The 13627-nt window shown below is 46.8% G+C and overlaps 1 protein-coding gene across 2 annotated transcripts; it reads right to left on the bottom strand.

Moving 5' to 3' along the window:
- Window positions 1-2193: 2193 nt before the first annotated feature.
- Window positions 2194-13395, bottom strand: SLC35E1 (solute carrier family 35 member E1). Of its 2 annotated transcripts, XM_015567008.1 has the most exons (6): window positions 13305-13385; window positions 11908-12036; window positions 10769-10906; window positions 9176-9301; window positions 5557-5802; window positions 2194-5090 (listed from the first exon to the last, which is right to left on the bottom strand). In XM_015567008.1, the coding sequence occupies exons 3-6, from the start codon at window positions 10835-10837 to the stop codon at window positions 4860-4862; spliced, it is 672 nt and encodes a 223-aa protein (XP_015422494.1). In that variant the 5' UTR covers window positions 10838-10906; window positions 11908-12036; window positions 13305-13385; the 3' UTR covers window positions 2194-4859. The 2 variants fall into 2 exon arrangements, with proteins under 2 accessions (XP_015422494.1, XP_006768502.1); XM_006768439.2 differs by lacking the exon at window positions 11908-12036 and having other exon boundaries at window positions 13305-13395.
- Window positions 13396-13627: the final 232 nt, after the last annotated feature.

Here is a 13627-nt window from a genome sequence, read left to right as displayed (position 1 = left end):
CACAGCGGAGAAGCCAAGCCTCTTGTCTTCACGATGTGCCTGTATGCAAATTAAACCACCATCTTTGTTGGGTTAATTTGCATATACAGCCTGATTGGCTGGTGGGTGTAATGGAGTGACACCAATTAGCATGTTTCTCTTTTATTAGTGTAGATTAGGATGGCAAAAAATCCAGACTGATAATCCAGACCTATAGTCTCAATAAAGCCAGAGCTTGGTGTAGTTGTCACCTCGTCTCCCACAATAACAACCTCATGTGGTGAACTAGCTGAAGCCAAAGGAGGGGAGGAATGATGTGGAAACGAGATGGTCCTGTCTTGTGCTGGAGCATGGAGCAGTCATTAGGCCTGATCTCGTTACCAAGCAAACCTGGTCACATGGGAGTTGCCCTGAGACCAACAGGTATTACAGTCTCTGGAGAAAACATTCCTGAGTAAGAGTTCACTCTCGTCTGACAAATGAGGCCATCACTGAACCTGGCCCTTAATTGTAAGGCAGTGACGCATCTTAGGTCAGAGCTGCTGGAAGCCCTACTGGAACTGTAGTGGCAGACTACAAAACCTCTTGGGTCATCCTTCAGGGTCTTACAGTAGCAGTATGGTCCAGGCAAGTGAAATGACAGGATATACTTTAAAAAAAACAACATTTTTATTGATTTCAGAGAGGAAGGGAGAGGGAAAAAAGAGAAACATCAATGATGAGAGAATCATTGATCAGCTACCTGCTGCACCCCCATCACCCACTGGGGATCAAGCTGTAACCCGGCATGTGCTCCAACCGGGAATTGAACCGTGACCTCCTGGTTCGTAGGTCCACACTCAACCACCAAGCTACAGTGGCTGGGCCAGGGTATATTTTGATCACACCAACTACTCTTAGGAGTATATGCCTTAGGTGAAGAAAAACCAAAGCTAACTGTTATGGCTGCTCTGCTCAGCAGAGGGCCCTGGACTTGCAGTCAGACACTCTTGGGTTGCAGTCCTGCTTCATGGGCCAAATCAACTTCTATTTCCCTCTATAAAATGAGGCTAATATATCCCACTTGTGTTCTAATGTTTAAATGAGGCACATATAATACAAACTGTAAAAATACCTTGTGAATTATTAAGTGCAAGTCAAAACATTCCCATATGCCCTTCTACCCTGTATGTTCCTTAGCATTTTTTTCATGTACCTACAACAAAGCACCTCTGTGCTGTATAAATGAAGGTGAGTGCTCTGAGGGTAGAAGGCTTATATATCTCAGCTTTGTGTACTTGGTACATATTAAAGGTTCAGTAAATCATTGAACAAAAGATTTATGAATTAAACAGTTGTAGGCAGTTGTTTTAACAGAAACATACCCTTTGAGGAAAGAATGAAGAAAACTGAGTCAGTATAGTCAGGTTGCTAAATTACTAAAATCAAGTAGGCTGAGGCATGAGTAAATAAGTTCTTGCTTTAACTAGGTGAGTTCTTGCTTACACTTTAAAACAAACCAACAAACTGTTCTTATTGATTTTAGAGAGAAACATTGATGTGAGAGCAAAACATCAATCAGCTGCCGCCTGCACACCCCCTACGGGGGATCCAGCCCACAACCTGGGCGTGTGTCCTGACTGGGAATCGGCCTGCCATCTATTTGCAAATCCCTAAGACTCTACAGATCTTTGTCATTTATTTCTAGCCAAAGCCCCTGACTCTCTTGTGCTCAGTCAACTTCACCTGCAATTGAAGGGCATGGTTTCTGAGTCATAGGGAGGGGACTGGGTTTTGGAGGCAGGCTTAAGTAGCTGGGCGATCCAAGACAAATAACCCCTTTGGGCCTCATTTTCATCTATTAAATAATAAATCAATGCAAAGGGATTATAAGGATTGTGTGTGAGAGACCACTGCATTGGGCATGTAGTAAGTATCACACCTCAGAAATGTGCCCCATGAGCACAAGCTGCCAGCATGTTCTTGGATTTTGTTACTCTGTTCAATAAAGGCATGTCATTAACTGATAAGCTGGGATTTCTATAGTTTTATTCTACCATCACATAAATTCACAAATCACAGGTCCTAAATTTGGCTCAGGAAAATCAGGTTTGCAACTCTTGGATATGAGAACCACGTAGATTGTTCTTTCTGTACCTCTTGTTCGTCTTGTTGCTGGACACACTGAAGACAGTCACTCAGAAAGAGACCCTCACGGACAAACTGGGACCAGTCTTGATTCCCTAGAGACCATCATTTATTTTTGGTAAATGCCATCAATGAATATACAGTCATTCCCAAAGGATAGTCTACAGCATTTAAGTCTTGAAAACAGGTGATCATTTAAAAAAAAAAAGAATTCACAATTTTCAGATCCTTTAATAATTTAATGTTTTCTGCCCTTAAGGCTGTTAGACCCTTAACAAATTAGGTCTAATTGTGTCCCAGCAATAATAAAGGGCCTATTGCATTATGTATGCCAAATACACAGCAAAATTCAGAAGTCCCAGTGCTTCACTGGAACATATTCTGGCTTCTCTCCTTTGTAATAGGGGTGTGATTCTCCCTATAATGAATGACTGAAAATACAGTCATGACTTAAAAAATTCTACACCAAGTCTCAATACAGTGATCCAAACACTTTAAAAATGCCCTCTGAGCCTCAGTTTCCCCTTCTGTAAAATGAAGGAGTTGGGTTAGTGTTGCAGGCCAGACCACACCACAAGTGGGTAAACTGGACTCGCTACCACAAACCCGAGAAGTGAGTGTGAGGGGAACAGCTGCAAATGTGAATGTGGGAGGCGGGCCAGGCAGTAGTGGCTGGGAAACCAGCCTTCAAGGGGTCAGTCAGCTCTGAACTGTCAAGTCTCAAAAGTATGTCTTTGTCTTTTGATTTGATAATTTGGCCTAATATGATTGTCTCATTTATTCCAGTGTATGTACTTACTGTAAATTTATGTACAGAATTAAATATCCCATTTTATTAATTTATAAACCATAATAAAACCAGTCATTTCCCCTCACTAGCAGTTTCTGCATTGGAAAAGGAAAACGAACTAATATACACATTTCAGCAACATCAGAAATTTCATTAAATCTGAATATAGGCATAATTCATTTTGGAGTTCAAATATATGTTCAAGGATTCAGTTACTCTAATCATAAAGACAACACTGCAATATCTTTGCAGTTCAAAATTATTCCCATTTGTTAGTCAGCTTTGAGAAAAATTCAGCTGTAGGCTTGACTGCTTCTGGAGAAGGCACTCGGCAAGCTCATCACCAACAACACCCTTCAGGATTGCCTTTTCAGATTTCACACAGCAATCATCTTAAAATCTGGGGCCAAAGTAATTAGAAAGCAAGCGAATAACAAGACAACAAATGGACTTCAGAGGCTGGTGGTTCATAAACTCACAGGCCAGAAGGTATCCCAGACCTCTCCAGAAGTGGCCCAATGTAAGCTGACAAAACCACCTCTTAAATACAAAATTCCAATTATCAGAAACAAACCAAGTCAAGCGTAAACTGTCTCTTACTCTCTGAGTGGGAAAAATGTCTCACTCAACAGGAGGTAAAGGACGACTCCTGCCCCAGCTGTTGGGGACAGTGCTGAGGAAGAAAGCAGCATCACCACAGACCCAGCCAGCGTCCCAGGAGGAGGGTAACAGTCCTCCGTGATGCCAGGAAAGACGGAAACCCCACCTGGAGCTTGGCACACAGGTCATCGTGCTGTGAACCTCCCCAAACCAACTATTCCTACTTTTTCTTTTTTTTAAGTCAACTTTTTCTTGACCAAAGCATCTGATTTGACCAACCAGAGCCTAGCTTGGTGCTCGCCTCTTTTCCCTTCACCAGGACATGATTCAGATCCCAATGTAAGCACCACGAGAATAGGAATCAAAGCACTGCTCTTGTCTGTCACACAAACCGGCCAGGTAATATTCTTGATTCATTCTGTTTTCAGCGATTGTGGTCTTTTGAGAGGTGCTTCTCAACACCTCATTGTTTCCTACCAAATGCTGGTGTGTGTCAGACAGGCATCAGCAGTGGGAACTTCGTTTGTTTTTAAACATTTAAAGCAAAAGGTTTTTCAATCTGTAAGCCAGTCTGTATGCATCTTCTACTGGGGACCAAGGCATAAATACACAACTACAAAACATTCCCTACAAAAATGAGATCTTCATGAAATCAACATCTGGACGTCCTACCAAATCATCACAGCAGTGAAGACCCACCAGAAAAGACAAAGTCAGAAATAGAGTTTGAAACACTGAACTTGATTTCCTAACGATCCCTCTCCCGGCCCTCCAGTCTCCTCCTCACTGCTGAGGGGAGCAATGACCTACTCCGTTCTTCCTTCTGGATCCTGACATACAACTCTCACTTGCTGGTCACAGAATCAGCCTCTAAGAATTCAATGCTAACTGCCAACAGCTGTTCACCTGGGAGTGTTTGCCAGTAACTGCAAATAGCCATGAGGCTGAAAGGGAAACTGAGTCCATCTCCTCACCCATGCCAGGGTCTATATCCACAACGATTCCGCCTTTCCAGAGGATTTTCTGGAAATAATATCTGAGAAGCAGAACAAGAACTCTGAAGTACATGACTTGGGGGTTAAGTCCACACAGAAAGGTAAAACCTGGCCAAGATCTTCATAGTGCTGCCGCCTCAGATGACAAACTCCAGGAAGAAAGGGCATGAACACCAGTGCTGAGGGCTGTGGTCCTCACTGCAGGGAAGGCATCCTGCTGCCCCGGGGGCCGGGAACCCCAGGGTCCTCTGATGGCTGTGCACCGTACCCTCGGCGGGCTTACATTCACCGGTTGTCAGAAGTTCCTGGTACTGCTGGGAGGGGTGGGTTTGTGGGGAGTTGCAGAACAGCCCACCCTATCCTAGGCTCTACACGTCATAGCGGTTCAAACTGTATGAGTTTGGGTAGTTCTGCCGGCTGTACTGGAAGTGGTCTGTTAAGGTGTTGTTGCGGCCGTACTGATAGTCGCCATGTTGGGGGAAGAGGACGCCGTTGTGGGGCTTCTTCAGGGGGCTCCGGTGATGCTCCTTACTGCTCAGGTCCCCTGCTGTGATAGGGAGGAGGTGCTTCTGTGCTTGCTGATTCGCATCGTACTTGGTCTGCAGGGTCAAGAGAGCAGTGGACATTGGCTCCTTCCCAGAACACACACAAGACCAAGGGGGGCTCAAGATTCCCTGCCAAGTAGCCCTTCAAGGCCATGCAAATGTCGACCCAGCAGGGCTGGACATGGCCAGTGAACTGTTAATGGACTGGCCCTCCCTGTTAGCCATCCTGTGTCCTTAGAGGACTAAACAGCCTACATAAGGAGAGAGTGACATCCTGACAAAGCCTCAGGAGACCCAAGAGCCACAGCTGGAGTGAGGCAAGGACTCGGGTCATCCATGGGGGAAAAGGCAGATCAGGATAGGAGGGACTGTGCCAAGACCATAAACCAGTTTGGCAAAAATGGGAGCTGGAGCCTGGGCCTCTTAGCTTCTGGCGTGGCCACTACTTTTCCCCTCTCCACCAACTCTTGGTGCCTCCCTGGGTGTCAAGGGGAAACAATCTCCTCTATCCCAGACTCACCTTGTTGTACAGGAAAACCCCCAGGATGGCTGTCATCATGCCCAGGACGTTGGTGCTGGTGACAGGGTTCCGCAGCATGATCAGGGACACCGTGATGACCATGATTCTCTTGGTGGCGTTGGCGACCGAGTAGCTCAGAGGGCTGATGAGGTTGAGGATGCTGAAGGCAATGACGTTCTGGGCAAAGTTACAGAAGCCACTGACAGCCAGAAGCAGGAGCGTCCAGGGCCACTGGGATACATAGGTCTACAGACAGGAGCAAGACAGCACCATGGTCACATGCCAGCCCTGGCAGAGGTTGGAAGAACGGCACAGAGTGGTTTATTTGGGTCAGATGGTGCAGACCAGGATGGGTTCTAGTGTGATAGCAGGTGCTTTATACACACAGCCTCTAACCCTCACGACACTGCATGGCACAACAGCCATCACCATCATCACTGCCTTCAACGTCACCATCACTGTCACAGTCACCACCATCATCCACTACTGTCACTGCCCTCACCACCACCACCACCACCATCGTCATCGCCACCATCATCATCGCCACCTTCCCCTTCTGCTGAGAAAGTGGAGGCTCCAAGAAGGAAATCAGGTGTTCAAAGGGTGCAGAGCATGGCGTGAACCAGAGCCTTCCCTCATCCCTGGACAGTGAAGGCCAGGGCTCTGGGGTTGACGGAGTAAGGTCTCAGTCTGATCGGGCTCCTGTGATAGACACCACAGGCCTGAGGGCTTACAAACAACAGACATTTATTTCTTAGTTCTGGAGGCTGGAGTCCAAAATCAAAGAGGTTCCGTGTCTGGTGTGGGCTTCTTGGTTCACAGATGGTGTTTGCTTTTGGTGTCCTCAAAGGTGGGAGAGGTAAGGATGCTCTCTGGGGTCCCTTTAGAGTACTGATCCCACTTGATGAGGGCTCCATCACCCCCATGATCTAATTACCTCCCAAAGGCCCCACCTTCTAACACCATCACATTGGGGGTTGGGTTTCAACATGTGGGTTTTGGGGGAACACAAACATTCAGACCATAGCAGACATGATACATTCTGTAAGACAGGGAGGTCCTAGGAAGGCAGTCCCTGATATATGAAGAAACCCCCCGAGGTGGGGAGGCAGAGGACCAGGGTCTGCCCCGTTTTTGGAAGCCCTGGGCAACTGTTTGACCTCTCTGATTGTGATTTGTTCTCTCTGCAACAGGGATGATCCCTGTTGACCCTGCACAATGCCACTGTTGTGGAAATCAAATGCCATCATGGCTCCAAAAGTGCTTTAAAAAAAATTCCAAGCCACACAAACTTAAGAAGGCAATTGGTATGTCTATCTAACGTCAATGTTTCTTCCCCCCCCCCCCTTCTACTTTCTCTAAAAATAAATCAATGGGAATAAAAACCTTGGGTGAAGATTAAAAAAGAAAGAAAAAAAGAAAAGGTGATCACTAGAAGAAAACTGAAACATGCCCTCAATACAAGAAAAAGCGAAGAAAAGAGACCAGTGCAAAGCCTATATATACATGTTTGTGTATGTATATGCACAGAGACACCGAAGAGCTGTAACATAGGACAGCATAAGAGAACTGACGCCAAACCTATCAACAATACAATGTAGCCAATGAAAGGAATGAGAAGACCTAAATACGTCAACATGAGTGATCTCCAGGACATATTGAGTGAAAAAAGCAGGTTATTCTTTTCTAAATATCTAAAAAGTCTCTTTTTGTGTAAGGAGGAGGGAAGTTATGAATGTATCTTTGAATACACCTTGTCATATCATTTGGCTTTGACATTCAGTAAGGGATGTGGCGAGAAAGCAATGTCTAAAAATTGGAAAGGAACCCAATGGTTGTCATTGACACAGGCACAGTGTGAAAACAATTCTTGCAAGTGCCCTTAGAGCAGAGTATTTCAATTGTATAGTAAGGCCTCAATGACAATGACAGGTTCTGAGACTTGAAGCGGAAGAACATATTAATGAAACCAGTTTTACCAGAGGCTAAGTGATATAGGCAAGAGTTAAGTTCCTATAGCATCTCATCAATGCTCCAACAAAATGACCTCTATACATTTTTTTTTTTAATCCACCCCGATGATATTTTTAAAATTGATTTCTAGAGAGTGGAAGGGAGGAGGGGAAGCGAGATAGGCACATCGATTGGTTGCCTCCCAAATGTGCCCCTACTGAGGCTGGGGAACCTAAAACTGAGGTACATGCCCTTGACCAGGGATCAAACCCATGACCCCTTTGGTCCGTGGGCCAATGTCTAACCACTGAGCAAAACTGGCCAGGGCCTGCTGGACATTTTTTTAAAAATATATATTTTATTGATTTTTTTACAGAGAAGACGGGAGAGGGAGAGAGTTAGAAACATCGAGAGAGAAACATCGATCAGCTGCCTCCTGCACAGCCCTACTCGGTATGTGCCCGCAACCAAGGTACATGCCCTTGACCAGAATCGAACCTGGGACCCTTTAGTCTGCAGGCCGATGCTCTATCCACTGAGCCAAACCAGCCAGGGCTGGACATTTTTAATGGAACATGTTCTAAGGACAAATAGAGCTGCACAGAAATCTTGAACTTCTTGCTTGACCTGCAGTTGTCCCCAGGGATTCTCACTCTGAAGCAATGTGTGTGTATAGTAGAATCATGGATGTAAATAACTGGAGAAGAATAACCAAATAGAAATGTTGCAAGGAACCAAGTGTTCCAAAAAAGATCTTCATAAAAAGCCAAGGCAGTAATAAATTATGTGATGTTAAATGGAAATTGAAATAAAAGAACCCTACTCCACGCCCCAAAAAAGGAAAAACACTTCAACTCACTGGTTTATCAGCTCTAACTCTTACTCTGAAAATGGTAATTAAAAGGGAAGAGAAGCACTGCACTGCCTCAAGCTCTGGTCTGTACTTCAAGATAACAGACTAGTCCCGGTCGATGATGACAAATTCTTCACAGAAAAATCACAGCTAAGCAATGTGGAAGGGAAATCAGAACACGGAGCCACAGTTTCCTTATCTGATAACTGGAGATAAGCTCCACTATAGCCACAGGTAGAGCTAAGGATCAAAGACGAATGTCAAGAATCTAGCCAGATCGCATTAAGCCCTAATAAACATGTACTCCTCCATAACTCAGGCCTGGAAGAACCACACACAGCTCCTTATCACTGCCTCCTGCATTAGTTTCTAGCATGCTCTCTGGAGGCTAGCCCGGCACAGGTGGTGAGAAGACACTATTTCCTGTGCTCACGAGAGCTACAGCTACAACTGTAGTACATGAAATACGTACAGAGATGCCACCAAGAAAGGAATCAAACGCAGTTTTAACGTTAGAGTGAGGTATGAACCAGATTACCAAGACAGGAAAGTCCCCCGTGCTGGCAGTTTTTTCATCTTTCATGCCACTGCTATCAACAGCTGGGATCTAGCAAGCTGGAGAAGGAAATGCAAAGAAAGCCAATTTCCTCGACTTCATACAACGTGAGTCATGACAAAGAGATGAGGATTTAAAGACCAGGCTGTCAGAGGTCCCAACAGCCCCAAAGTCAACACAGAGGTGTAGCTCCCTGACAAAGCACCCACTTTGGAACAGTCAAGAAAAGGGTGTGTTCTTGGTGCTGGCCAACTCACCAGGTCGCTGCTGACCAGGAAAGCCGAGAGGTCCACCAGGACCCACGTGGGGATCATAAAGAAGACGGCGTGGCAGCCCAAGATGTTCAGCAGCCGCAGATGGTGGATCCGTGAGTCTCTCAATACCTGAAGAGAGAAAATCCCTTTAAAGGCCAATCGACACTGTAAGTGTCAAAGACTAGTTACTCAGGCTCCAAACACAGTGACTGTACATTAACCCTGAAATCAGACCTTGACTACTATACCTGCAAGGGTACCTATGATGAGATAGGCAGCTCATGCCTGAAACAAGTACAATGTTTTATACACAAAGGACTGAGGAAAGAAAAACAAAGCAAAAACAAAACAGCAGCACTCAGTGCCTCAATGCTGGCGTGGCACTCTGAAATCCCACTAAATTGGCATATCACTGTTTCAGAACACAACCAGGTAAAGTATATCTAGAGCCATATATGTCTTCTACCCCTTATCATTATATCCTTATATAAGCTAATCATAAGGAAATCACCTGAAAGACATTGTAAATTATTGCATTACTTACAATGAATACTTGGAAATAACCTGCATTTGCAATAGAAGAACTAACTGTATTAATTGTGGTACCTGAGGAGTGTGATTGTTACAGGAGTTAAGAGCAATATATTTTTTTTAATATATTTTATTGATTTTTTACAGAGAGGAAGGGAGATAGAGAGTCAGAAACATCGATGAGAGAGAAACATCGATCAGCTGCCTCCTGCACATCTCCCACTGGGGATATGCCTGCAACCCAGGTACATGCCCTTGACCGGAATCGAACCTGGGACCTTTCAGTCTGCAGACCGACGCTCTATCCACTGAGCCAAACCGGTTTTGGCAAGAGCAATATTTTTTAATGATATCGGAGAATGCAATGTTACAATAATAAATGAACAAAACAAAATTCTAACATGTATCCATAATATTATAACTCCAAAAGCTGTGCAGAAAATACCCCTAGCACTGTTTACCCAATAGCATAGAAACCCCTTGGCAGGTGGGACGAGTCTCTTAATTCTTCATTTCTAGCACCTACTACAGTGCCTGGCACACAAGTAGGTACTCAATTCTAATTTTTTTCATTAAGCTTTTCTCTTTTTTTCCCCATCAAGCATATGTTAATTGTATAATAAAAAATATAATCTCTTGGCACATGTTCTCTTTCACTCTCTCTGAAGCATGCCCCACCTTTCTCCCTCTTCTTCCCTCAGAACGAGTACCTTTGCCCGCCCCCCGCCCCTCCGCCTCCCCCTGCCCCGCAGCTCTGCGGGCCTTTCTTTTGCCTCTGAACTGGTTTCCTGAGCCCATGCAGCCCAGCTGGCTCACTTTTTCTTCCTCTGTGACTTTGTTTCTCCCCCCACCCCCCCAGCCCCTGCGACTTTCTAAATAAACTTTTGCTTGTATTTGAAAATAAGAAAGTAACAAAAACATATTGAAAAATTAAACAATAGAAAACCAGCAGAAGGACATGATTTTCTTCACTCCATCACCAAAGAAATCCCTACTTGGTCACTTTTTCAATGCTACCCATGCACCCCCAGAACATCAAGTGTACCACAGACAGTATCTAAATACCTTTTTGGAGAAAATATTCTGAAGCGAGAAGCACAGTGTGGCAGCAAGAGCACTGATGAGCCCCCACATATCAAACGACAACTCGGTGACAGTGGCCAGCAGGACGCCGCTGATGATGGGGATGAGTGACAAGTACACCTGTGGGAGAGGGTGGGCAAGGCTGATGGGCCGGAGTTGAGCTGGGCCGCCCAACAGACACCCGGGGAAAGCCTCAGCTGCTCTCTTCTCCTTCACCAAAGGGGCACCACCTATGTTTGGACAACAGTGTTAGCTCTGACAGCAATGCTCTGGAGGTTGGGGGCAGAGAGATGGTTATCATAGTACCTGGGGCAAGGCTGTGTCACTATGGGCAGCCCACTCCTTATACCATCTCCATTAAGAGCCCTTGCTCAGGGCCACCCACTGGGGCTGCTCCTAACAGGTCTATCCGGCTGCCACCATCAACACACCAGGGTCTGAAACCCCGATCCTCCGGGAGGTTGGGAGGGTCCCTTTTCCAACTTGCATTTACCACTAGCTGGGACACTTGCTTTCTCTAGCTGGAGAGCTACTCCTCCCGCAGGCCTCAGTTCACACACCATTCGAGAACTTTCCCCACCCACCTTCCCCCACTCCCACCCTGTCAAGTTCCTGGGCCCAGAGATCTCCACCCATTATAAGTGTCCATTACATAGTCTGTGTCCCTGCACTTTCTTAGGGTAGGTCCTTTTCAGTGCTCTATCCTGGTGTCCAAAACACAGCAGGCGTCCAGTAACTGCTGGCTGAATGAGTAACGTGCTGGGATAGGAGGCCTTCCACAGGGTCCAAGCTTTCCAGGGCCTGGTGCATGGAATGGCTCATGAGCTCTCTGCTGGCTAAACGGCTCCCAATTTCCAGATAAACAGAATCAATTCCTGATATTTAGCTCTTCTGACTCCCAACTTCTCTCTTCTACCAAGGACTTTCTTAAAGTACTGTGGAGATTTTAGGAGTGGCTGGTTAACCCTGCCCACCCCCACCAAGTACATCCTTGCCCCCCAAGCCTCCACCCAGGACACAGCAAGGGCTCTGAATTCCAGCTTCCCCACTACTGGCTATGGACCTCAGGCACATGACTCCCCCTTACAAGTCCCGTTTCCTCCCCTGAGATCTGGAATGACCTGCTTTATCTTCCTCACAGGGTGGATCCATACTTATTCCTTCATTATCAGACTCCTGCCCAAGTCATTCCCTACTGTTTCCTCACTGGGTGAAGTTTCCAGCTCCTCGTCCAAGCCAGGTCCAATGTCCTGTACAACGGGGAAACCTGATAAACACGCTGTGATATCGAGTGCTGCAGCTGCACACCTCCTGAGCAACTCCGACTCAGGAGACAAACCCCAGCTGACATCACCCTGGGAGCAGGCAGCAGAACACACCCAGTTCTTGCAGGGAAAGACAGGCTGAAATAAAAAATCAGCCAGAGGTGGCCCAATTTCTCTTTTTTAAAAATACGTGTGTGTGTGTGTGTGTGTGTGTGTGTGTGTGTGTGTGTACAATTATTTCAGAGAGGAAGGGAGAGGGAGAGAGAGGTAGAAACATCAATGATAAGAGAGAATCACTGACTGGCTGCCTCCCGCACCCCCCCACTGGGACAGAGCCGACTACCCCAGCATGTGCCCTTGACCGGAACTGAACCCGAGATCCTTCAGGCCGCAGGCCGACGCTCTACCCACTGAGCCAAACTGGCTTGGGCGGGCCCAATTTCTATAAGCTGATCCAAGGCACTGCTGCTCTTAGTTACATAAAATACAGGATGCCAGAAACCAACCAAGTAGAAAAGAGGCGCTCTGTCCAGCATGAAATGAATTCCAGCTGGGACAGCAGAAGTCCTACTTCTACTTAAGGGCATGGATGGGCAAGGCTGTCTCAGGCTGAAGCCACAGCTTCTCTCACCCCAAGGCAGGAAATACCCTGGCTTGGCACATGGAACAGGCCCTGGATTGTGCCCAAAGCACCTTCCTTGTACAGTTCTGGGTTCTGTCTGTTATTTTAACTTCCATTCTCAAACATTCCCAATTCTTGGCTGCTTTTATTTCAAAGACTTTGATGAATTTTTCCAAAATCAGGCTGCTTTGACGAGCATCTCACTTCAGACCCCAAAAATCTCCAACCTGACCATGCTTGACTCTTGTAAAGAAGTGAAACTCCACTCCAGCACGGAGTCAGATGTTCCATCCTCGGTCCTGCTAGAGGTGCTTGGCCACGATGGGACCAAGTCATCATCTACCAGACACTTTGGGTAGGAGATCAAAGGAGGGAGGCAAGCGGAACTAGAGAGAGAGGGCAGTGTCCACGAGACCACAGGGGAGAAGCAACTCGGGGACACACACACCACCGTTCCCAGGGTGACTTCAGAAAATTAACAGCAAAAGGGCCACCAGAGGCATCTAAACCGACTTCCTTATTTGACAGGAAGCCTGGCAGCCCGCAGGCCAGGAGCCTGGACCACGTCACCAGCCGGGCAACTTCCTGGAAGCCCGTGGAGTCCCCACCTGCCCGGAGTCCTCCCGGTTACCTTTGTGCTCTGCTTCTCTTTCATGATGATCCGGGACAGCAGGACCACCCAGATGGGCATGGTGGCCTTGACTGCAAAGACAAGCAATGCGGCGCTCAGCTGGCCGCCCTAGCCCGGGGTCCACCCTGGGAGCTCGTGTCCCAACTTCCCCGCGGGCTGAGACAGCTTGGCAGACCCTCAAAACTCTTCAGCCCTCCTCTTCCCGTGGGATTTCACCCCAGCCCTACGCGGCCCTCCCCCCCAGAGGCCCCCTCCCCTCCCGTGCTCGCCCCTCCCCAGCTAACAGCCCCGGCGGCATTCCAGGTGAGACACCACCCCACGGC

The sequence above is a fragment of the Myotis davidii genome, unplaced genomic scaffold (assembly GCF_000327345.1).
Source record: "Myotis davidii unplaced genomic scaffold, ASM32734v1 scaffold1203, whole genome shotgun sequence".
Taxonomy (NCBI): Eukaryota; Metazoa; Chordata; class Mammalia; order Chiroptera; family Vespertilionidae; genus Myotis; species Myotis davidii.
The sequence above is the reverse complement of the archived record's forward strand: the minus strand, read 5'-3'. Positions and strand labels throughout refer to the sequence as shown.